The sequence below is a fragment of the Zootoca vivipara genome, chromosome 3 (genome assembly GCF_963506605.1).
Source record: "Zootoca vivipara chromosome 3, rZooViv1.1, whole genome shotgun sequence".
Taxonomy (NCBI): domain Eukaryota; kingdom Metazoa; phylum Chordata; class Lepidosauria; order Squamata; family Lacertidae; genus Zootoca; species Zootoca vivipara.
In genome coordinates this window covers 102,033,176-102,059,666 of record NC_083278.1, presented here as the reverse complement: position 1 = coordinate 102,059,666, position 26,491 = coordinate 102,033,176, and the positions used below count along the sequence as shown (strand labels likewise).

Below are 26,491 nucleotides of genomic sequence, written 5' to 3'. Positions count from 1 at the left end.
GCTTTTAATAATCATAAAATCCTAGAATTGTAGAGTTGGAAGGGGACCATGGGCCATCTAGTTCAACCCCCTGCAATGCAAGAACCGCAACTAAAGCATTCAACATCTGCTTTAATATCTCCAAGGAAGGAGAAATAATGATTCTACATTTAAAATTACAATCCTGACAAGACAGAAGTACTGTTCTTGTGGGACAGGAGACGGGCTGGTTTGGAGGACTCCCTGATCCTGAATGGGGTAACTGTGCCCCTGAAGGACCAGGTGCACAGCCTGGGAGTCATTTGGACTCTCAGCTGTCCATGGAGGTGCAGGTCAATTCTTTGTCCAGGGCAGCTGTCTACCAGCTCCATCTGGTAGGCAGGCTGAGACCCTACCTGCCTGCAGACTGTCTCGCCAGAGTGGTGCATGCTCTAGTTATCTCCCGCTTGGACTACTGCAATGCGCTCTACATGGTGCTACCTATGAAGGTGACTCAGAAACTGCGATTAATCCAGAATGCGCCAGCTAGACTGGTGACTGGGAGCAGCCGCCGAGACCATATAACACCGGTCCTGAGAGACTTGTATTGGCTACCCGTACGTTTCCGAGCACAACTCAAAGTGTTGGTGCTGACCTTTAAAGCCCTAAACGGTCTTGGTCCTGTATACCTCAAGGAGCGTCTCCACCCCCACCGTCCAGCCCGGATACTGAGGTCCAGCGCTGAGGGCCTTCTGGCAGTTCCCTCGCTGCAATAAGTGAGGTTACAGGGAAGTAGGCAGAGGGCCTTATCGGTAGTGGTGCCTGCCCTGTGGAACACCCTCCCAGCAGATGTCAAGGCAATAAGCATCTACAGTGGTACCTCGGTTTAAGTACACAATTGGTTCTGAAAGTCTGTACTTAACCTGAAGCGAACTTTCCCATTGAAAGTAATGGAAAGTGGATTAATCCGTTCCAGACGGGTCCGTGGAGTACTTAAACTGAAAGTACTCAAATCGAAGCATACTTAAACTGAGGTATGACTGTATTTTACTTTTAAAAGACAACTGAAGGCGGCCCTGTTTAGGGAAGTTTTAAATGTTTGATGCTGTATTGTTTTTAATATTTGGTTGGAAGCCGCCCAGAGTGGCTGGGGAAACCCAGCCAGATGGGCAGGGTATAAATAATAAATTATTATTATTATTATTATTAATATTATTATTAGCGACAGCAAATATTTTGGAACAAGGGATGTAAGCAAAATAAATAAGAACTGCAAAAGCAAGTCATGCGCAAAGCAACAAAATTCATCAAAATTCAAGATGAGCATGTGACAGAATTGTAGTATAGAGCTAGAAAACCTCTACAAAAACCCCACATATAATACACTAATCAAAACAATTCATGAACACATTCACACAACACAAAACTTTGGGGCCATATCCTCATCCTGTCCCTCAACCAGGGCCGGTGCAACCATTTGGCAGGATGAGGCTGCTGCTTCGGGTGGCAGAAGCCCCCAGTGCAGCACCCCACCTGCCCGGCCATCTATTTCCGGTGAGATCTCACAGATCTTGCCTGAAATCAGTGAGATCTCACCTGAACTCAGTGCTGATGTCGGCGTTGCTTCATTAGCGGCAGAGGAGGTGGATCAGGTGGTAGCTGGGCAGGGTGGCACTTCCTATTTCGCCTCATGCAGGGCAAGAAGTCCCATTGTGCCAGCAGAACATTGGCTATAACCCAGCGTAAACACCCTATAAACCAGTATAAACCACACAACGATCACACCGTCCTTACACTCACCGCATTGCAGCACCCACTCAATTCCCGCTTCAGTATAGCTCTCATTCCACTAACCAATAAACTTGTGCAAAAAGAATTAAAATCAGTTAGCTTCCACACACACAAGCCTTCAAAAATTGAGTCAGAGAAGCCTCTCAAGAGAAGGAGATCCCAGAACAGGCTCTATCCCATGTACAGTACTCACCAATTTGCCCTTTGCCCTATGGTTGTATTTGTTTTTTAATGGAAAGGCTGGATTAGAGCCTACAAATCAGGGGTCTTCAACACGTGTGGAGTGCACTGCTTTCGCCTCCCAGTTTTGAAAGGGGTGTGTGTGCATTCTTCATTTCCCCAGGGCTCCCAAGGATGGCTGGTGGCCATTGGGACAGGCAGGGCAAGAAGGCAGAGAGGTTCCACCTCCTGTCAATGACAAGCAGAGCCAACTAATATCTAGCTCGCTCCCAAAGGCCCATGCTGAGACTTGGGAGGAGGAAAGCGACTGTTAGTGTCATGTACCCTAAGACGGCAAGCTGGTGGGCAGCTGGCTAAGGACAGGCTGGGGTTGGTGGGGCAAGGCCCCATTTCTCTAAGGGAGGAGCCTCTCAACTGAATGGCCCATTGTCCCGTGAACGTCAATGCAGTCTTTGTTGACTGGGAATGATGGGAGTTGTAGTCCTAAGCCATGGGTAGGCAAACTAAGGCCCAATCGCCTTCTAAATCCGGCCCGCGGACGGTCCGGGAATCAGCGTGTTTTTACATGAGTAGAATGTGTGCTTTTATTTAAAACGCATCTCTGGGTTATTTGTGGGGCATAAGAATTTGTTCAAAGGTAAAGGGGCCCCTGACCATCAGGTCCAGTCGTGTCCGACTCTGGGGTTGCGGCGCTCATCTCACTCTATAGGCCGAGGGAGCCGACGTTTGTGCGCAGACAGCTTCCAGGTCATGTGGCCAGCATGACAAAGCTGCTTCTGGCGAACCAGAGCAGCGCACGGAAACGCCGTTTACCTTCCCGCCGGAGAGGTCCCTATTTATCTACTTGCAATTTGATGTGCTTTCAAACTGCTAGGTGGGCAGGAGCTGGGACCGAGCAATGGGAGCTCACCCCGTTGCAGGGATTCGAACCGCCGACCTTCTGATCAGCAAGCCCTAGACTAGGCATCCCCAAACTTCGGCCCTCCAGATGTTTTGGACTACAATTCCCATCCTCCCCGACCACTGGTCCTGTTAGCTAGGGATCATGGGAGTTGTAGGCCAAAACATCTGGAGGGCCGCAGCTTGAGGATGCCTGCCCTAGACTCTGTGGTTTAACCCACAGCGCCACCTGGGTCCCGGTAAGAATTTGTTCACCCCCCCTAAATATAGTCCGGCCCCCCACAAGGTCTGAGGGACAGTGGACCGGCCCCCTGCTGAAAAAGTTTGTTGACCCCTGTCCTAAGCATCTGGAGGGGGCATCACATTGGAGAAGGTTCATCTACACGGGTTGGTGGCAGCTCTCCAAGGTATCAGGTAGAGTAGCCCAGTGGAAAAGCGCCCTGTGTTGCATGCAGAATGTCCCAGGTTCAATCCCCGGCATCTCCAGGCAGGACTAGGAGGGAACCAAACTTGAAACCCCAGAGAGCTGCTAGCAAATCCATGTAGGCAATATTCAGGTAGATGGGCCAAGTCTGTATTAGGGAAGGAAATACAAGAAAAAGAAAATACTTCCAATTCTTCGTTCATCAGCCTTATAGATTTAAGCAACACCCTTGTTCCAGAATAGTTACCAACTCTTCTACTTTCCATAAACCAACCTTTTTTCAGTCTTCAAACCCAGATATCACAGGTTTGTTTTCCTTTCTGTGCAAAAAGTCCATAAGGGGTTTCCGATCATTAATAAACGTCAACCATGGTTTTTCTTTACTTAAACACGTCAACTTCTCCATCTCAGCCAAATCCATTAATTTCAATAACCATTCTTCACTGTTGTTTTTTCCTTAAACAAATGTTTAGGGGTACTCTCATTTTCCTTCTCATGTTTAAACCCTGCCCCGCAATGAGTCCAAACTTAGATTCACAAAAAGTTTAGGGGTATGCGTACCCCTGCGCTGCCACCCCAGGAAAAAAGCACTGTCCATAGTAGATAATAGTGAGTCCTTCCATCTTTGTGGATATGATGTTAAAACCTTTTTTGGGGTTCAAAGTTATTGAGTTTTTTCAGGGAGGAGGTAAAATGTTGAGCTTTTTTAAGGGGAGCCACAGTTGTTCAGCTTCTTTGGGGGGAACCAGTGATCTACCAGTAGATCATGATCTACCTGTTGGACATGCCTGATGTATTGAAATAATACTCCACAACCTTTTTCTGTTTTTATATTCATTAGTCCCAGCAGGACGAGTTCTGGCTTTAGTTGAATATTAACCTTCAAAATCTTCTGTATCAATGTGTGTATTGGTATCCAATTTTTTAAAAGCTTTTTTACGCATCCATGAAAGCCACACATGCCATACAGCTTATCCACACCGTGAGAGACATGCATGCGCATGTCTCTCCTAGTGCCATAATTTTGGGCACACCTCCCTTTGGATTCTGCTCCCTTCCATTGATGGTCCTTGTGTGGAAAGCAGCACTATCTATGCACATGGTTGGGACCGCTTGGATCAGGATGTATGTATTTTGTTTTTGTGCTTTGTAGCATATATGAAGATTTGGGGTTTTGTCTGTGTTCGTATGTAGGCAACATGTATACAGTACGTACATCTATGACCAATGGACAAATGTAAAAAGTTGCACATAAAATCTGGATTTCTTTGAAGGTGGCTGAGAAAGAAAAGGATAAAGAAATTGATTTTGGAAGAGATACATGGTGGAGGGAATCCCTTAGGGTATGTATAATGTTCATTTAATTGCGCTTAGCTGTGTGTCACCAAGGTGGAAAATGAAACGCTGCATGATCCGAGAAGATTGTGCACAGTTTTAGAAGGCACTCTGCATTTTTCCAGCAATTGCAAGCCCTGGTTCTTAATCAGAGCAGAATTCTGGAATATATTCATTTACCGTGAGCCTTCTGATGGGGAAATCTGATGTGGAAAAGGGCACTCCATCCTTTGCATAACGCACATGGGAACAATGCTAATATAAAGTACGCCCCCTTCAACCAACCAACCCCCTATAGGAGTATTTCGCACATATTGACTTGGTTCATGTGGATGCATACTTTGGAAGCGAATTTCAACCTCATTTTTTTACCACTTCAGTCTGTGGAACTGACACTGTTCCAGGGACTGCATAATACTTGCTCTGCATTTCTGAGAAACTGATCTTTTAGTGTGGCAGCACCTACGCTTCAGAACTCCCTGCCTATTGATATTAGACAGGTTCCCTTCTTTTGAGCACCTGTAAAAAACAACAACCACGCATTTTTGTTTAGGCATGTCTATTCAGACATGTAGAATGTTGGCATGCATCTTAATTTGTTTTTTTTAGTTTTTCGTGGATTTAAATTATTTTTAAAATATTTTGAATAGTTGACTGTTTTTATCAATAATGAGATTTATTCGTTTTGTAAACTGTTTCGAATGTTTTTTATTTTAAAAACCCATCAAGCAGTAAATACATTTTATCAAATAGACAACTTTTTACACTACAAAGTACAACCAGAGCCCTTATTTTATGAAGGGGGAGGGGGAGAGTCCAGGATGGAGCAAACCATCTATCTATATAAAAATGTAAAAATCGTGAAACTGCGTTCTACACTTTTCTCTGTAACCGCTTGACCGATCGTCCTGAAATTTTGACACAACGATCCAGGCCACTTTCCGAGCGTTGTTGGGGGCAAAAATCCCTCAAATCACACACCTGGGCAGGTGTAGACCTGGTTTTCCACCAAGTCAAACAGTGCCCTCAAGTGGCGTAGTACCCTCCTCCACCCCCTCCCTTCCTGTGAAATCTAAGCCACACCCACAAACCAAATGACATCATCAACCAAGCAACTGAATGAAACCACCAAGGCGGCCATTATCAGACAGACTAGGCCGCTTTCCAGACTAGGCCAAGTGGAGGTGGGGGGGGGGAGAATAGAGGGCAGGGATAAGTAATGGGTCAGAACAGGGTGGGGGGAGACACAGGGATGAAACCTGCCCTCTCCACAATATCTCACCTCGGCTTTGCAGACTAGGCCGCTTTCCAGACTAGGCCAAGTGGAGGGGGGGGGCGAATAGAGGGCAGGGATAAGTAATGGGTCAGAACAGGGTGGGGGGAGACACAGGGATGAAACCTGCCCTCTCCACAGTATCTTGCCTCGACTCAGGGGGACTCTGAGGCTCAGGGGGATCTGAAGGGGGGCTATTACCCTCCATTTCACAGACTAACGCACAGCAACGCGTGCAGGGCCAGCTAGTCATTTTTAAAATCCTGCCAGCCTTCCAACAGCCAGAGTGGAAGGTGTAGGAAGGGTGGGAAGAAAGAGAGGAAGAGAGAGATTATACTTCTCCTCATTCTCTGTACTTTTTGAAATTTCCCCTATTATCGGTTTCAGCTAGAGGAGGACTAGCACTGTATGGTTGCAATACGCTCTCACATCCTCACCATCCATTTAAAGCACATTGCTTCCTCCGAAGAAACCTGGGAACTGCCATCTGCACCTTGCAGAACTACAGTTCCCAGCACCCTTGACAAAACTACAGTTCCCAGGTCATTCCCCTCTGTTGGAGGAAAGAGCTGTGTACGCTAAATTAACTGTCCTCCCCCTGCCCTGCCAACAAGCCAACAAGAGGGAAATGCTATCCCTTCTTCAACTGCCACCCCAGTTGGCTTCTGCACATGGAAGAGGAGCGGAGGCCATCTTGTCTTTTACCTCAGGCAGCAAAAGGGCTGGCCCTGCCCGATTTTCGCAGCGTGGTATTAAAATAGAGATGCAGGCAAGTGTACAAACATTAACGTAACTGAAGCCAACTGATTGTAATGCGTCTACTCTGAGTATAACTAACACTGGAACTCCCCTAACGGTTTTTGGCTGGCATTTTTTAACGGTTAATAACAAAAGAAGAGAAGAGATGAGATGAGAAGACAAAACAAAACAAAACAAAACAAAAAACAAAACAAAACAAAACAAAACAAAACAAAACAAAACAAAACAAAACCAGCTATTTAACCACAAGGAGAGTATGTGTTTATGCTTTAAAGAACACCATTTGGAGGGGGGGAGGAATGTACACTTGAATGCTGTTCCTCGTCTGCAGCATTGAGCTTCTTAGAGGAAAGGGAGGCTAAAACCTACAACATAGAGCAAATAAGTACAACAAATCCCCAAATCCTCAAGTTAATTGCTAGCCGCAGGTCAGATTTCATGTTTCCTTTCTTCAGGCCACCCCAATACCAGGCTTCTACCCAGTCCGGGATTTTATTGAGGATGCTCAGATGAACCCAGTGAAACAGACGTACAATTTTAAAGGGGAAGGCCGGAAGAGGATCTCCATCTTCCAGCAGATGACTGACATGACCCTACCAAGCAGCTTCAAATACGTCCCTCCTTCGTTTGTGCAGCTGGCTGAGAAAAGGCCTGCGACATATTCCTTCAAGAGCACCTCGAGGGACACGCCCACGACCACCTCCTATAGAGATAAGGTAAAAGTAAAGTAATGGGGCCATTCATTTAAAAAATTATGTTTTGGGGGGAGGGAGACATTCATTTTAATAACCAAGGAGAGGGGGGAAACCCAGCCACATGGGTGGGGTATAATAATAATAATAATAATAATAATAATAATAATAATAATAATAATTACAGTGGAATCTTGGTTTTTGAGTGTTTTGGAAGCCGAATGTTTTGGAAGCTGAGCACCGAAAACCCGGAAGTAATTGCTTCCATTTTTGAACGCGCCTCCGAAGTCAAAAGGCTTCCGGTGCGTGTTTTTCTTTTTCTCAATGGATTTTGCCAACCACCCATTGCTCTGTGACAGGTATAGGGCTCTATTGAGCGATTTACGACTCAATTAGGAGCCACTTATGTCGCCCGGCACACTCTCGCTGCGTTTTCTGCTCCGTGGACCCGGGCTTGGTAGTGAGAATGCAGAGTTCTTTCTCTTCTTTTCACGCACAGCGGTTGCTTGTATAGCCTTCGGATAAAAAGCCTTTTAAGAACACACAAAGTCCAAGTTCTTCTAACTACTGAGGTTTATTTACAGAGAAAACAACAAACGTCCTGGCGAGATAGCAGACATCTTGCGACTGTCTCCCAGGCAGAATCGAAACCAACTGTTACACAAAGAAATGCTTCCAGTATATTCTGTAACATGATATCTTCCTCAGTGGTCAGGTGGTACACAGTACACAGTTAACCCCTTGGTTACTTGTTACTCCTCACATGCTCCTTGGTTTTCGAAGGTTTCAGAAGTCGAACGGTCTTCCGGAACAGATTACGTTAAAAAACCGAGGTTCGACTGTATTATTATTACTCAACTTTAAAGGTTAAATGTATAGCTTTGCAATAGATAATGCCGCTATAGAAATATACTGCATTTCATCTACCGCAGCCAAGTCCCCTGGGTGCCTGCTCAGTCTGTTATCCGAATGCTTACTGTTGATGGACAACTTCAGAGCCCCTGCTTGCTTGCTCTCTCTTTTTTGGTGGTGGTGGGGGTCTTCATCTTTAAATTGGGATAGGACTGGACAGTGCTTCAGATACAAGCCTTCCTCAAAGAGAGGACTGTTCTCTGATAGAGGACAGTCTTCTGTGTGAAGAAGAGCCCCCTCAGTATTTGTGTGTAGGGGGCTAAGTCCCCTCCCTCAATCCCTTGCAGCCTGCCACTGCCAGGTGAGCGTTTGTGTGCGCAGAAGGGTGCATGACATCATTGTGTGTGATGTCACGTGTGCGTGTGATGTCATGTGGGGAGAAAGTTGGTGCCCCTGCAAGCGGAACACGTGAAACCGCCCAATAATCAAGCGCTGCGAGGAGAGAAGTGTGGGGATGTAAACCAGGAGCAGTCAAGTCACAACATTTCCTAGAGTGACCACATGGAGGAACACCTGACCAGGTCAGCAGCGGACTTCCTGCCACTGATCTGGGACGGACTTCCTCTCCATGTAATTGAGATGGGTGTTACCTGTCCAGGTAAAATATAGGGACAGGGCAGCGGCCATGTTCTCTCTCTTCTGACTCTCGGCTTCCAGAAGCCTGTTTTCTGATATTATGCTGTTAACTCAGGATGTCTTGAAAGTATACTCTTTTTACTTTTAAAGAGCATTGTGTTGTGCATTTTCTTTTAAGAGGGATAAAGGGGAAATACCAGGATATATATATATATATATATATATAAAATTCTAGGCTTCAGCAAGCCTGAGCAACCGTTTCTGCTGTGCATTAAAAGGGGAATGTAACTCATGCTAAGTTTGGAGCTTGTTAACACAAGCTAGGATAAGATATACAGTGGTACCTCAACTTATGAAGACCATCCGTTCCGTGGCCGTCTTCGTAAGTCGAAGCGCCCGTTCTGCGCATGCGTGAAGCGTGCCTTTGCGCTTTTGTGCTTGCGCGGATCGCGCGCAGCGAAAAGACTTCCGGGGTTGTCGACTTCAGAAGTCGAAACCTTCGGAAGTCGAGTTGTTCGGATGTCCAGGTATGACTGTATTAAACAATATCTCCTCATCCACATTCCTGAACATTCCCACAAGAAGAAGCAGGGCCTTCTGGATTGTGGCACCTTCTCTTTAGAATTCTGTCCCCTTTTCCATCTCCCTCTTTGACGGCACTCAGAAATCATCTGAAGCCAACACTCTTCTCAGCTTTCAGTACAAAGATAATGTTACAATTTGAACATTGACCTGTGAGCTGCTGAAACTTTAATTGCTACTATTTTATAATCCGTAGAGAAAGCTTACCCTGTTAGATTCGTTAGCTGCCTCCTGAGTCTTTGTGATGAGGAATTGGGGAAACAAGTATTTTAAATAGTATATAAAATAGAACTTGGGTTACTGACATTTGTATTGTGTACACTTGATTCCCCGCAGGATATTAAGACTGACCCTGGGCAGTATGATCTTTTCCCTCCTCCTGTGCCCACTTTTCCAACCAAGTGAGTATACACAGTCTTTGCTAATCTCATTTCTCCCTCCCGCTCCTGCCCCACCCTGTACAGATTATTTTTGCCTGCTTTGTTTTAAAGCCTTCATTTCGCCTCATTTCCAAGCGGCGGCAAATCCCATGGCTGAGGACAAAGGGCGACTCGTGCCACCAACACAGATAGGCTCGTGCTGATTTCAATAAGCAGGCTTCAATTAAAAAGGTGGTTTGTTTTCAAGAAAGCGCCTCGCTTTGAGGGCTGACCTCCATTTGCACTGAGAGCATGGGGCATGGCTGGGGGGCTGTATGCTTCTGAAGACCGGTTGCTGAAAACCAAAGGAGGGAAGAGGGTTCTGGGCATCTGATTGGCCACTGTGAGAACAGGTTGCTGAACTAGATCGACCTTTGGAGTGGTCTGCTAGGATCTTCTTGAGTTCTTGTGCAAAGAATCAGTCACTAGGGCATTACTATTATTATTTGAATTTATTAGTTGTTTGTCAGGTGCTACATACAAAAATAAAAATAAAAATCTCCAAATGACCAAGGCTGCATACAGTACATGCCACGCATTCAAAACAACCCCTACCCCTGCAAATCCCGGGAACTGTAGTTTGGGAAGGGTGCAAAGGCACAATTAAATAAGCAAAGAAGCTAAACCCATGGTCCAATTAAAACAATATAATTGAAATAGATGTGTTTCCTGTAACATTCTTTAAGCTTTGCACATTGTCTGGTGTTATATTGTTAAGTTGCATACTGACTTTTGATCAGATAAATTTCTAAGCTAAAAGAAAAATGGGGCTGGGGACCGTTTCTGAAGTTGAGGCCTTCTCAAAAGAACTTAAAACACTTTCTCTCTCTCTCCCCCCCCCCATGCAGGAGTTATATGTTTCGATCTGCAGTTCAACGGCTTAACACTTTTGGTGGGGTAAGTACTCTGGCTAATCTTTTTGGGGGCAGGTAGGTAGCCGTGTTGGTCTGAGTCGAAGCAAAATAATAAAATTCCTTCAGTAGCACCTTAAAGACCAACTAAGTTTATATTTTGGTATGAGCTTTCGTGTGCATGCACACTTCTTCAGATACACACGAAAGCTCATACCAAAATATAAACTTAGTTGGTCTTTAAGGTGCTACTGAAGGAATTTTTTTCTTTTTGGGGGCTTGAGCCTCATTGAGCCAGGGTCATCTCCCTGGTGGCTTTGTGCCAAAGTGGGCTGAAGGGTAAAAGGGAGTGTGGCCAATTTTTAATTATTTTTATTATAAAATATGGTTTTTGGGAGGAGGGCTTACACTGGAGACTTTCTGAAATGATTCCTAAGGCTGAAATCCTGTACACACTTACTTTGGAGTAAGTTCCATTAAATTTAAGAGAACTTCCTTTTGAGTAGACAGGGTTAGAAATGCAGAATTTCTGCACTGGAAAAATACCCCCACACGTTGTTTAATTATTGTATTTCAGTCACACAAGGTGTGAAGGGGTGGGGGGTGTTATCCAACATGGCAACTGGATGCCCGCTTACATCTGTTGATGGCTCCAGAAACAGCTTTCTTCACTAAGATGGCAGGGTGCAGAATCTCACAGTGGGCCTTGCATGGATGAAGTGTGATATAAAGGGGAAAGGGAGTGGTGAGCTTGGGGGCATGAGTCATGATGATTCACATGCATGCACTCCTGGGACAAATGAGCCAGTTCCCATGTTATCACTCTGCACCCATAAAGAGATGCTCCCATGGGACTTGCAGGCAGCCTTGCACAATGAATGATGGATCTGTTGCAAAGAGGTTGCTGCTGCTGCTGCCATGTTAGGAGTTTTGAGCATGAGCAAGTTTGCCAAGCGGTAGTAAATTCGTATGCTGAGCACATAACCACTTGGACTACCCTTTCCCGTCTTGGTCCGATAATCCAGGCAAAATATTGAGAGTCTACTCACTGCTTGGCAAGACCATACTGATAATGCGGGTGACGCTGTAGTCTAAACCACTGAGCCTCTTGGGCTTGCTGATCAGAAGGTCGGCGGTTCAAATTCCTGCAACCGGGCGAGCTCCTGTTGCTCTGTCCCAGCTCCTGCCAACCTAGCAGTTCGAAAGCACGCCAGTGCAAGTAGATCAATAAGTACCGCTGCGACGGGAAGGTAAATGGCGTTTCCGTGCACTCTGGTTTCCGTCACGGTGTTCCATTGCACCAGAAGTGGTTTAGTCATGCTGGTCACATGACTTGGAAAGCTGTCTGCAGACAAACACTGGCTCCCTCGGCCTGAAAGCGAGATGAGCGTCGCAACTCCATAGTCACCTTTGACTGGACTTAGCTGTCCGGGCGTCCTTTACCTTACCTTTACTGATGACCAGCTTTACCTAGTCATTGAGATGCATGCTTAATCATGGCAAGGGGTTGTCTATAGTCAAGTCATTTTTATATTCTGTTATGGGACATCCTGAACATTCAAGGGAGCTGTGTGGTCAGAAACGAACATTTGAAGACCTAACCCAGATGTCTGGGCAGGTATGAGCATGTGAAGAATGCCTGGCAGGAACTTAAAGTTTATAGTACTAGAGATCAAGAAACACTTTCCGCATGACCACAACTCAGCATGTCTTTAAATAGAGTTACGGCTGGAATTGTTGGACTGAATATTGTTACTGCTTTCCTGCCAAAGCAGAAATAAAAGTTTGGGCTCCTAGTATTTATACTAGGCCTCGTGAAGTCAGAGCCTTCATACTGCCTGCCAAGAGCAAACACTGATGTTCTACACTTCTATTCTCTTCTGCACTGTAAAGTAATCTGAGGACAGGGTGTTCATCATATACTGTAGGCTAATTTACTAAACCTGGCCCAACCCCAGTTCAAGCGTTGCTCTCTTAAGGGCCTGCTCTCTTACGGGCTGTCTGTTACCTTATATTGCCATACCCTCCAACATTTCTCTGATGAAAACAGGGACTTCCTAAAGAAAAGTAGGACATTCCAGGAACCCGTACGGCTTCTGTAAATCCAGGGACTGTACCTGGAAAACAGGGACACTTAGAGGGTCTGTATTTCTTCAGGGAAAGAAATACAGTGTGGTGTAGTGGTTAAGAGTGGTAGACTCGTAATCTGGGGAACCGGGTTCGCGTCCCCGCTCCTCCACATGCAGCTGCTGCGTGACCTTGGGCTAGTCCCACTTCTCTGAAGTCTCTCAGCTCACTCACCTCACAGAGTGTTTGTTGTGGAGGAGGAAGGGAAAGGAGAATGTTACCCACTTTGAGACTCCTTCGGGTAGTGATAAAGCGGGATATCAAATCCAAACTCCTCCTCCTCCTCCTCCTCCTCCTCCTCCTCCTCCTCCTCCTCCTCCTCCTCCTCCTCCTCCTCTTCTTCTTCTTCTTCTTCTTCTTCTTCTTCTTCTTCTTCTTCTTCTTCTTCTTCTTCTTCTTCTTCTTCTTTCCTATGGGCTCAGATGCACAGCTCTTTTCCACCAGAGGCCATGCATTCGGTATCATGAGCCCAATGTTGTGGAACTTGCTCCCAGTTGATATTTGACAGGCTCTCTCCATGTCAAACTCTTCAAAAAACTTTCAGCAGGCATTTTTAGGAAGTTTTCTGTTGTTACGATTCATTTTAATTGATCGTATCCATTGTGTGCACTTAATTTTTTGTGTGCATACACTGCTTAGAAGCTTCAGAAATTAAGTGGTACATAAATAGCTTAAATAAATAAAACCAGACCATCACAGAGTCCGTATATTGGGTAGCCTGTGCTGGCAAACACCAAATGCTTGTTACATCCCCACAAAATAATGCTGGAAGAACAAGAGAACTATTAGAAGTTCTGGCCTTCAGAAGAACTTGTGCATTCCACTTGCAAGGTATATACGGTCACACCATTCCCATTTGATGGATGTGTTGACTGTGATTGTCCAGATATAGTCAGGAAGAACAAGCGCACGTCCATTATTGATGCATCTGTGCCTTCGGTTAATAAAAACCCAGAATTCAGGAGCTGAGGCTGCGAGGAAGTATCAAGATCTTGTCATCAATATTAAGCAAGTGTATCAGCTGGAGAGCGTATGAGTCACCCCATCATAATCTTGATAAATGGCTTGATCCCAAAAGCGTTGAAAAGGTAGCGTGGACCGTATGAAACTCTCCAAAAGATGAATCAGTCATGTCCTCGAAGCTGTCACTTGAACACTGGCAGAATTATCCAGAAGACCTTGAATATCGCAGACACCTATGTGTGTTTTTCATGCCTCCCCCACAAAACATTCTTGCACCCGATTTTTTTTTTAAAAAAAACATTCTTGCACCCGAATGTAGAATTTGCACCAAGGGGACATCTATGTCATGATCTGTGAGGCAGATATTATTGTATAAACCCCTTTGGAAAAGTACCGTTGGAAAAGTGGAGTGCAAATATTAAACTCATCATTCAAATTAATTGTATCTTTAGACACTTGCCCTTCTTCACACAAGCCTGGTTGTGGAAAATGCTAGCTTTTTAAAGAATTTGCAACATTTTTTTTTTGTTTCGCTTTGTAAGGATGATCGGAGACATGAAAAGAATTATGTGCTCTTTTGTTATTGTGCTTAGCTCATGGAGCACAATTTGGGAACCCATGTTCTAAAACATAGGCACCAATGCTGAAGTATGTGGGGACATGCCTGAGCCCCAACCCCCAATCTTGAGGAACTGGGCCAGGGTGGCGGAGGGCCCTGCCAGGCCTTGCGGCCTTCTCCCAATGCGTGCGATGTCACACGTGTGTGTTGCGCATGTGATGTCACACACACATGATGAGCCCCCCCCCAATGTTGGGTAGAACTTGGCACCTCTGTTCTAAAGGAATCATAGTTCAATAGCAGAGCATGTAGCTTACATGCAGAAGGTTGCTTGATACAATCTCTGGTATCTCTGCTTTCCTCCACCCCAAAGAAATCAGAGGATGTGGGAAACCTCTACCTAAGACCATAGAGTGCTGCTGCTAAAGGAGACTACACAGGCTAGATGGAAAAATAATTTGACGTGCTACTACAGGGGAGCTTTCTGTGTTCCAGCTTTCTCAAGCTTTATTTAGGGCTCAGTTCCTTCCCCAGTGGTGGCGAACGCATCTTGTTCCTTGTGCACATCTGTTTAAATCGGGGCGAGGAATCTGTAGACCTCCAGAGATCATTAGACTCCCAGTCCTATCTGCCCCAGCCAGCATGTGCAATGGTCAAGGATGTTGGAAATTGTAGTTCAGCCACATCAGGAGGTCCATGGGTTGCCCAGCTCTGATAAAAAAATGCACACATTGGAAGAGGAAGGCACAATGAAATTGGCATTTCACACATTCCATCTACTACTTTCTTGTTGGCATTGGTCTGTCTCAAGAGACCATGGAGTGCACATCCGGGGATGGAGTCAAATCACTGTGCTAGCAGCACCAAAGTGACCTCTCTAGGACGCAAACCTGGGCAGTGTGTGTGAAGGTCCTGGGCTGCCCAGACAACAACACCCCCCTCTCAGCCTTGCTGATGTGGTCCAAAGGAAAGCAGAGCAATACGTTTGGCACCAGGCACCATTTAATCATCCGGATTTGTGTAGGGTTTACTCCTTAGCCATTTCTTATCCCGTGATGTGCAGAACGGCTGGTTACGCAGCCTTCCAAAAAGGAGTCCCTCTTCTTTTGGTACAGAAACAATCATCGGATCATCACTAGTCCCTCTTTTTCTTTGGAAATGTTTCAGCTGGTGGAACACACTGTGCTATGAAGCCAGGGGGCAGGGAGAGCATTAAAGCTTCTTAACACCTAACACATTCAGTGAACAGAGGTGACAGTTTGTGGCTGTGATTCATGCCTGCCTTACATAGGCGGAGCAGAGGAAGTGCCGCGCTCAAATTAGCCACCAAATCTGTACTGTATAAAAGGAGAACAGTCAACCTGTTGTCGAGGAACCCAGACAGGCTGCGGAAAGGGCCACAGTGAGAAGAAGGTCCAGATTTACTGGCTTCCTCCTTTTTAACAGATGGAACTCTTAAGGAGGTTGATATGATATATTAGTGTTGACAGTCTTTACCACGAATGAGGAACCTCAGGCCTGGAATCCAGATGTTGCCATATTCAGTAATTCTCTCTAGCTGATCCTCAGAACTCTCCCTAGGCACACTGCCTCTTCCTTGGCCACACCTCCCACTGGCTCTGCTGCAGACACCATCTATGAGTGTTTTTGCCTGGCTGGAATGTGTCCATGAGCTCTGATAATGCCACTTGCTTGTCTAGATGAAGGTATATCTCTCTGTGAGTGTAGAAACAAGCCTTCTGCACAATGGTACGGAATTTCTCCTCCCGCTTTTGCCTTAGGCCCTGCCCAGTGGCTGGCATGTGGCCTTGAAGGGTTGTCCAGGAGGATATGCAGCCCTCAGACTGACAAAGATTCCCCAATCCTGGTCCACCCAGCATGTTGCTCAGGGGTTGCAAAATTCAGTTTTGGTTGGTACCGGTACAGAATGCGGGTGGGCTAAGTGCAGTGTAGTCACAAACCTGCTTCAGGTTCTGTTGAAGTCCACGTCCAGCACATCAGCCACACATGCCAAATTGCTTTATAGCCTAATGCTTTCAACAGGTTTGCCTGGGAATGAGTGCAGAGGCAAACCACAGGTTGTCGCCCCCCACCCAGAGAGCAGAAGTTGGTCAGAAAGGTTGTTGCCATTTGTCTGTCTTGGGAGACAATGGAGGTATGTGCCTTTGAGGGTGAAGTTGGAAGGTTGCAGCGCCTGCTGTGGCTGTAGAGACTGATACGGGAGAGACATGTTTTATTGCAACTGGGGCAGATGAAGGCGTCCGGTTGTGCTGCTGCAGGTGCACCGCAGCATAGCCACTCATCCAAGTTGAAATGTAATTGGTAAGGGTTTGTACAGTTTCGAAAAAATGGCAAAACCTGTTCAGTCAGAGACAACAGTGCAGTTGTGGGGAATATTTTTTTTCAGCTTGAGGGGTAGCGATTCCTTCTGGATGACCTCCCAGGAGCCAGCTGTGGGCAGGGCCAGAGGCAAAAGTGGGTGGACCAACAGAGGTGAATTTCCCCTTTATACAGAAGGCTGGCTTCTATACACATCCCTCTCTTCCTCCATCCAGGCCAGCAATGTGCATTATAACAATTCAAGGGCTCTCCTTGTCCTTAGAGATCATGGGGGGGGGGAGGGGAGCTGCCCTTCGCAGGAGGAGGAGACACCTCAGCTTCTTCACTAGCCTGACTCATCTCTGCCTCTTGGCCTTCCTCCTCTCCAGCCTCCTCTTCTGTCTCTGATTCTGGAGTGCTCTCTGCCACAGCCTCTTCCTGCTCACTAAACCCTGTTGCCTCTTCAGCTTCCAACACCTCCCCCCCCCCAATCTTTTCCCTCTTCTCCCTCTGGCCTCTCATCATTATCCCACCACCAATCTTCGCGCTCTGAGCCTTCATCCCTTGGGGGTTCCCCAGCTGGTACCTCCCACCATTCCTCTGTGTCCAGCCAGCCCATGACATTGTGTGTGTGTGTGTTGATGTTGGCAAGGATTCTCCCTGCCAAATTAACATTTTTTTCATCAGCTCTACAGCGCCATCCGCAGAACTGATTCAATGTCTATTTTCGCCCTCTTGTCTTTCGGAAAGTTATGCTTACATGTCTTTTTTATAAATAAAGCGATCCAGCTCTGCTGTTTTCCTTTGGGCTTAAAGAAAACTCTGCTCCTTCCAAATACGTGGCTAATTTTCGGATGCCAGCCATGCCAAATCCTTGATCACAGAGTAGGATTTTGACTTAAAAGAGCACACTTCTCTTGTCCCCCTGATCAGATTAGCGCTTTTGAAGTCCTACAATGGAGGATCCTGGGGAAAGGGGAAATCCTTGCGAGGGTTGATCAGCATTTCTTTTGTGAAAGCAGAGCAAAGGATTGTGTGCAACTTGAATTCCCTTGAGGTTGTGCTTTGGCTTTTAAATAGATGTTAACCTTTTATTTGAAAATCCTTGAGGATCTCATTAATGTCCCGATGCCAGGTGGCCTTCTGTGATAGAAGAGACATTTTGTGTAAACAACAGCTCCTTAAATGAGTTATTGATACAGCTGCTGTCCAATATTTTGAAACAAATGAGCTGTAACCGACATCTTAACATTTGCAGCAGCCGGCGCCAAAAACGTGTGCTTTGCAGGTGATGGGCTGGACTGTCTACTATTTGGGGGGGTGGGACACGACAGGACAAGACAGGACAGGACAGAGGACCTCCAGGAAGGGTCTTTTGAGGGAGATGTGTGCAATGCACTCCATTGTGCATCGTTGTCATATGGCACAACAGTCACACTGGTTTATTACCCTGCTAAGTAAACAGACAGCCACAGTTTCCTGTTACAGATGTAACAGAGAACTATGGCTTAAAGTAGGGATGGAGATCTGGGGCTCTTCAGATGTTTCTGGACCACAGCTTCCATCATCAATGACTACTGGCCATACTGTCTACAAGCCAGCTATGTCTGGAAGGCCCCAGCTTCCCGTCCCCTTGTTTAAAGAGATGAGGATTAAAGTGCTGAAGCCGGCCCACAGATTGAAAGGCAATGTATGGAGCTCAGTGCTCACTCTCAACTTATTTAGCTGTTAGTTCAAGCTTTCCAAACTTTTCATGTTGGTGACATGCTTTTTAGACATGCATCATTCCGCAGCACAGTAATTCAGTTTTACTAGCAAACCAGAGGTTGAATTAACCCCTTTCCAGTCCCAGGAGGAGTGCAGGAAGCGTTTGTGTGGCACACCTACACACTGCAGCCGACACACTAGCATGTCACGGTCCAGAGTTTGGAAAGCTCTGTTGTTAAGTCAGTAATGTTATGCCTGAACTGTCCAATGTAAAAACCTATGGTTTTATTGTTATGAGCATGACAGGGTTGCACATTGCCTCCTCCACTCAGGTGGTAAAAGGTAAAGGGACCCCTGACCATTAGGTCCAGTCGTGACCCACTCTGGGGTTGCGGCGCTCATCTCGCGTTATTGGCTGAGGGAGCCGGCGTACAGCTTCCAGGTCATGTGGCCAGCATGACATAGCCGCTTCTGGCAAACCAGAGCAGCACACGGAAATGCTGTTTACCTTCCCGCTGTAGCGGTACTGTTATGTACTGAGCTGAATCCTAGAACAATAGGATTCAGAATCAGCGGGAGCTACCCAATCCAACTCCAGGTGGAAGTGAATCCGCAACCTGATTGGCCTGCGGGAGCAGCCAATCAGGCGGCTGGCAGAAGTGAATCTGCTACCTGATTGGCCTGTAGGAGCAGCCAATCAGGCTGCAGGCAGAAGTCAATCCACAATATAATTGGCCCACAGGTGTAGCCCTGAAGTAGCCAATCACGCAAGGCCCATTGTGTAAATAATGTATATAAGCAGATGGTTTTGGGAAAAGAGCCATTCGTCTTCTCTTCTTCTCCCTGATGAATATGAGCTGAATAAAGAGCATGAAATTCACTCTCGACTCCGAGTATATTTCAGGTACCTATTTATCTACTTGCACTTTGACGTGCTTTCGAACTGCTAGGTTGGCAGGAGCTGGGACTGAGCAACGGGAGCTCACCCCGTCGCAGGGATTCGAACCGCCGACCTTCTGATCGGCAAGCCCTACTAGGCTCTGTGGTTTAACCCACAGCGCCACCCGTGTCCCAAATATAAAGAATAGGAAAGCATAAATGTATCAAAACCAGGAAAGAAGAAACCTTAGTTTGTCCACCTACCCATTTCAGTTGCTATGGAATGACTCATCATCATTCTTAACTTTTTCCAAGCGGTCATCCGCTTTCCGTTTGTTAAGATTTCTTTCCGTTAAAACCACGAAGCAAATTTTTTGCTTGGCAAAATACCCAGGGAATGGAATTTTAGTATCTGCAGCATGTAGAGGGGCTCCAGGCCTAGTAGATCGGTTTCTGTTTGCCAAGTTCAGGAGTGAGAAGTAAGGCACCTCAGCACAGCAGGGAAGACTAAGAGCTTGTGAGTGACCTGTTTGTTTGCCCTGTCTTGCTTGCCTAGGTTCTAACTGTTTATGGGCAACTTCAGCGCTGCTCTTTTCCCTTTCCCGAGTCCACTTTAAAAGCAAGGACTTGGGCCAGACAACCCTTCAAATAGCGAAAATCTTCTGTAAAGTAGCACATGCTAGCTTGGCCTCGGGGGAATTGTATTCCCATGAAGCTGGAGGGCATCAGTCTGGGGAGTCTGGTCTACAGGCTGTTAGAAAGCATTTCCTTAAAAGTGGCTGTTCTTCTCATGTCCCTACTATATTGTAAAATGTCCCTACTATGTTGCCTCCAGGTGCACGGGTGCAGTCAGTATTTATTTGGGGGGCAAGCTTCATGTTGGGGGGGGGGCGGAACCTCAGTTAGTTAAGTATTTTTATTGATTTACTTGATTGGGGGGCAGCTGCCCCCTGCCTCCCCCCCCCTGGCTATGCCCATGTCCAGGTGAAATTTCCAGAAATCTGTACAAAGCCGTTAAACCACTCTCTCCTCTGGACAAAATAAATTGCTACAGAAGAAAGGATGTGTGTGTGTGTGTGTGTGTGTGGACAAAACAAAACACCAAATACCCACAAGAGATGTTGCCATTTCAAATGTGTTAAAAGGCATCATTTTTATGCTCTAAGGAACATGACAGATGCTAACACATGAACACGAGAGGCGGGGAATAGACAGGCGTTAACTCATCTACTGAACATAAATAGATTTTATTTTTCTTGGCTTTATAACAATAATATGAAAGTGTTGCTTGACACGTTGGTGCCACTTTTGTCTGCGAGTGATTGAAAATAGATGGACGGGCGTAAAGGGTTTTTGTTGCGAAGCAATGAGACAGCCCCACGATCTGTGTCAGTTGTTCATATATTAAAAGGTTTGCTTGTTTCTCTTTCCAAGATGAGGCTGATATCCTGTAATTACTTCAGGGGCATGTGAACCTGTCAGAATCCATCAGCATTGCTCAGATCTTCTGGGGCAAAAAAATATGAAATGTTATTTCTGGCTTTCTCAGAACACAATGAAAGGATGGGAATAGTTTGTTCTGTGCCAGTGGCTCGCAAACTGTGTTCGGAAGGTGAACCCTGGGGGTTTCCTAGGATCTCAGCAAGGATTCTCAACGAGTCAATTACTAATGGCGGACCTTGGAAGACAGCTTGCATGATATTGCAAATCCTCACCAGGTGTTAGTAACCTCAAAATTGGATTGTTCCAAGATGCTCTATGTGGGGTCTCCCTTGGGCTATTCCGGAAGCAATGGTGGTATTTTCTCTAATTTTATGTTATGTCATGCTTCCCATGGCAGCCATTTTGTGTCAAGCCATGCCCCCATGGTAGCCATTTTGTAACTGGCACTCTCTCAAAATTCAAAATGTGGCCCCAAGAAGGTTGGTGACCCCTGGCTTCCAGACTGACATGTGACAATACCACCACCACCACTATCAAAATTTCTATACTATTCCTTAAGAGAGGACCTTTTCTATGTTGGCTTCCCAATTGTGAAATGCTCTCCCCAAAGAGGCTTACAGGTGCCATCACTATGTTTTTAGGTGCCAGGCAAAAAGATTCCTCTTACCCAGGCCTATGGCTATTCAATAATCTGTGGAAGGTATTATGATGACTATTTTATTATTAGGCTGTCTGTCAGTAAGCTTTTTATTATGTTTTTATTATGTTTCAGCACTGATGTTCTGTGATGTGTTTTTAATGTTGCACACTGCCCTGGGATCTTTTGATAAAGGGGATTATATGTTGAAATAATAATAATAATAATAATAATAATAATAATAATAATAATAATAAAAAACAAACGGAGGATCACAGGACAGCTTACAATATAAAAGCACAAAAATACATAACCTTGTAATGAACAAAAACAATAACTCCCGCCCCAGTTTAAAAGGCCATATAATGTTTAATTAGCCAAAGGCCTGGGAGATGGTGAATATTTTCTCCTGGCACCTAAAGGTATGCAGTGACGGCACCAGGCGAGTCTCCCTGGGGAGAGCATTCCACAAATGGGGAGCCTCCGCAGAAAAGGCCCATTCTCCTGTTGTCATCTTCCAGACCTCTGGCAGAAAAAGCTCATGAGATATGGTAGGTTCTCAGGTGCTGATCTCAGGATCCAGGTCGGTTCATACAGGAAGAGGCAGGCCTTGAGGTAAAAGGTAAAGGGACCCCTCACCGTTAGGTCCAGTTGTGGATGACTCTGAGGTTGCGGCACTCATCTTGCTTTACTGGCCGAGGGAGCCGGCGTACAGCTTCCGGGTCATGTGGCCAGCATGACTAAGCCACTTCTGGCGAAACCAGAGCAGTACATGGAAACGCCATTTACCTTCCCACCGGAGTGGTACCTATTTATCTAGTTGCACTTTGACGTGCTTTCGAACTGCTAGGTTGGCAGGAGCAGGGAATGAGCAATGGGAGCTCACCCCGTCACGGGGATTTGAACGCTGACCTTCTGATCGGCAAGCCCTAGGCTCTGTGGTTTAGACCACAGCGCCACCCACGTCCTTGAGGTATTGCGGTACAATTAATGGTATTAATGATCCCATCTATGCATATGTGAACATCTCTGAAATAAACCATAAGCATTATTATGTTGTAGAAAGAAGGCCCAGGCCCGGGTACATATAACATAAAAGAAGTCTTGCCTACGCCTATTCGGTCATGCTTCCTGTCCAAAGTACCACGGTTGCTGCCATCGTATTCTGTGAGTATGATGCGGAAACGATCCAATTCAATGTTTGTTTCAGGCATTTAGAACTGCAAGGCAGGACCATAGCCATTGAAGTGTGAGGGGCCCTGGCCTCCCCTGGGATATGCTATGTCCCCATCCCTGGATTTTCAGCTCCCATTAATAATCTGGGAAGGCCTGTGGCTCAGTGATAAAGCATTCAGAAGGTCATAGAATCATAGAACTGTAGAGCTGGGACCACGGGAGCCATCTTGTCCAACCCCCTGCAATGCAGGAATCTTACACCCAATCTGGGGCTCAAACCCACCACCCTGGGATTAAGAGTCTTGTGTTCTATTGACTGAGCTATTTCAACTGTCCCTGGTTCAATCTCTAGAAGCTCCAGGTAAAGCTGGGAAAATCCCCTTTCTGAAATCCTGGGGAGCCACTTCCAGTGGAGCGACTCAGAACAAGGCAGCTCCCTTTGATTCTAAGTACGTTTCTAGCATTCTTACTTAAATATATAGGGAAGTACGTCAAGATAGTATCCTTCCCAGTTTATCGGTCTCTTAAGTAAACCTGCTTCTTCGTTCTAGTGTTCTGTCTAACCAGCAAGCACTAGGCCAGGCATCCCCAAACTTCGGCCCTCCAGATGTTTTTGAGACTACAATTCCCATCATCCCTGACCACTGGTCCTGTTAGCTAGGGATCATGGGAGTTGTAGGCCAAAACATCTGGAGGGCCGCAGTTTGGGGACGCCTGCACTAGGCCATTTGATTTTGCTCTGTGAAATTAACACAGTGAAATATATTTACAAATGCCATCTGCGGCAAAAATGGGAAACCCTAAGATGAACAGGAAGCAGAAGCAAAAACAAGGGGGTAGACAAGAGGTTTTTTTACCCCAGGCCCAGCCTGTCATGAGGTGGGGTGATGCCACACCCCTCTGGCAGCAGCCCCAAAAGTACCATACCTGCCCCACGCCTCCAGCACTGCCGGAGAAGTGGCGCTGGCAACAGCCCTTCTTCCAGCAAGATCAGTCAGAGGGAAATTGGGAGAGCGATGAAGCCCCACCATGCTGTTCTTGACCAATGCTTCGTTTGTGCTAGAAAGTGGGCTTTTAGTGTTCAGCTGCAGCCTTCTGAAATAAATTGCCAGCTGAAACTAGTTGGGCACCCAGTGTCTTGATGTTTATGTGCCTACTAAGAATGGGGTATTTTTTGTTGAAGAAGGCTTTCCCTGAGGTATGGCTCAGTCATTTTTGGAATTGCATTATAGGAATAGTTCAATTGCATTATAGGAATAGTTTTATTGTTTTTAGACTTTGTAGGAATGGTTTTATTAGAGGGTTTTGTTTTTAAAAAAGAAATTGTGCTTTTGTGTTTTATTTCATTATTACCTTGTTCTGCTCTGCTTTGATGACTTTAGCCTATGAAGTAGTTTAGGCATTTGTGAAATAATCAGTCAGGATGACCGTTTAAGGCTTGTCTGAGAATTCCCTAATTAATACTCCTGTTCTGCTGGATCTCTCAGCGGCTTTTGACACCATCGACCATAACATCCTTCTGGACCGTCTAGAGGGCTTGGGAGCTGGGGGCACTGTCATGCAGTGGTTCCGCGCCTTCCTCCTGGGCCGTGTTCAGAAAGTGGTGGTGGGGGATGAGTGTTCAGACCCCTGGGCTCTCACTTGTGGGGTGCCTCAGGGTTCTGTCCTCTCCCCCATGCTTTTTAACATCTATATGCAGCCGCTGGGAGAGATCATCAGGGGGTTTGGGCTGGGTGTCCATCAGTATGCTGATGATACCCAGCTCTACCTCTCTTTTAAATCAGAACCAGTGAAGGCGGTGAAGGTCCTGTGTGAGTGCTTGGAGGCGGTTGGAGGATGGATGGCGGCTAACAGATTGAGATTGAATCCTGACAAGACAGAAGTACTGTTTGTGGGGGACAGGAGGCGGGCGGGTGTGGAGGACTCCCTGGTCCTGAATGGGGTAACTGTGCCCCTGAAAGACCAGGTGCGCAGCCTGGGAGTCATTTTAGACTCACAGCTGTCCATGGAGGCACAGGTCAACTCGGTGTCCAAGGCAGCTGTTTATCAGCTCCATCTGGTACGCAGGCTGAGTCCCTACCTGCCCACTGACTGTCTCTCCAGAGTGGTGCATGCTCTAGTTATCTCCCGCTTGGACTACTGCAATGCGCTCTACGTGGGGCTACCTTTGAAGGTGACCCGGAAACTACAACTAATCCAGAATGCGGCAGCTAGACTGGTGACTGGGAGCGGCCGCCGAGACCACATAACACCGGTCCTGAAAGACCTACATTGGCTCCCAGTACGTTTCCGAGCACAATTCAAAGTGTTGGTGTTGACCTTTAAAGCCCTAAACGGCCTCGGTCCGGTATACCTGAAGGAGCGTCTCCACCCCCATCGTTCTGCCCGGACACTGAGGTCCAGCTCCGAGGGCCTTCTGGCGGTTCCCTCACTACGAGAAGCCAAGTTACAGGGAACCAGGCAGAGGGCCTTCTCGGTAGTGGCACCCACCCTGTGGAATGCCCTCCCACTAGAGGTCAAAGAGAACAACAACTACCAGACCTTTAGAAGGCATCTCAAGGCAGCCCTATTTAGGGAAGCTTTTAATGTTTGATGGATCTCTGTATTTTAATGTTTGATGGATTTCTGTATTTTAGAATTTCTGTTTTGTTGGAAGCCGCCCAGAGTGGCTGGGGGAACCCGGCCAGATGGGCGGGGTATAAATAATAAATTATTATTATTATTATTATTATTATTATTATTATTATTATTATTATTATTATTACTTTGAAATAATAGGCTTTGTTTTACTTAAATGTATTCGTTTCTCAGTCCAACTGTCTCCATCAACTGAATGTTGTCTTATTGAAGCACATAGGCACACAGAGATTATTTACAAAACTGAATTTCTAAAGCGGAGTCTGGTGAGAAAATATTTTCTTTACTGACCAAGAATTAATTCAGTTATAAAATGCAAACTTCAGAATCCAAAATGAAGTCAGCATGTAATCTCACAGCATCTTAACACAGATTGTTTTAATAGCTTGCCTTGTCCAAATTACGGTGAATAGAAAAAATATATATTCTAAAATGATAATGACTTGCCAGACATGTTTTGATATAAGCAGAGGATTTTCCACCTTAATATAATGAATTTGCCCTTTTTATCTCCTCCTTTAACAGGGTACATTATATTTTCCCATCATTATTGCCTCTTTCATATTCCAGCTTGATTACAATTAGTGTGCCAATTGTGTTTATGCTTGCACTCCATCATCAAAACAAAAATAATATTGGCAACCAATAATCAGAACAGGTCATATAAAAACAATTACGCTTTTAAAAAGCATATCAGGATAGAACATAAACATGCTGTCAAAACCTAAATCGCTAATTAATATATACTTCCTGCTATGCAACTTTGGAATAAAATGAGATGTTACATTTCTCTTATTTAAGGAAACCTTGAGTTCTGGCTTGTGAGTTAAAAATATGCTCACTCATCTAAAGCAGTGTTTTTCAACCTTTTTTGGGCAAAGGCACACTTGTTTCATGAAAAAAATCACGAGGCACACCACCATTAGAAAATATTAAAATTTTTAACTCTGTGCCTATATTATTTAGGTTATTAGCTGCTTGAGGTTATTATTGAGGTTATTATTGAGGTTTTAGCTGCCTGTCCACACACTGGAATCCCCAAATAGCTGCAGCTTCCTAGCATGTGCCTGCAACAGTGGTATTTCCATTTATAATAAGGTCAGGGGACTTCAACTCAAACCCAAAACGGGAGGGGCTTCCCAAGGTGTAAAGTGACCCTCAACAGCATCAAGACTGACCTGGGGGGGGGTTGCAATATACATTTCTGATACCTTTAATATTTTGAAGAATTTTGTCTGCTTATGAAAACTGAAATTAGCAATTGGGGGTGGCTGGGACTGGGTGCAAGTAATTATCTTTGCCTGGGGCACAAGATAGCCTGGCACTGGGGCACTACACCCATACACAAAGCTGGATGCATGTGCTGGCAGCATCTTCCTGCCTCATAAACAT

The 26,491-nt window shown here is 45.8% G+C and overlaps 1 protein-coding gene across 1 annotated transcript in view; it reads left to right on the top strand.

The window, feature by feature from the left end:
• Positions 1-1,443: 1,443 nt before the first annotated feature.
• STPG4 (sperm-tail PG-rich repeat containing 4) overlaps positions 1,444-26,491 on the top strand; it is a 29,392-nt gene continuing 4,344 nt past the window's right edge. Inside the window, exons 1-5 of the mRNA XM_035110490.2 lie at positions 1,444-1,512; positions 7,076-7,336; positions 9,719-9,783; positions 10,650-10,698; positions 22,349-22,453. Coding sequence (XP_034966381.1) covers positions 1,444-1,512; positions 7,076-7,336; positions 9,719-9,783; positions 10,650-10,698; positions 22,349-22,453 — 549 coding nt within the window. The remainder of the gene's footprint in view (positions 1,513-7,075; positions 7,337-9,718; positions 9,784-10,649; positions 10,699-22,348; positions 22,454-26,491) is intronic.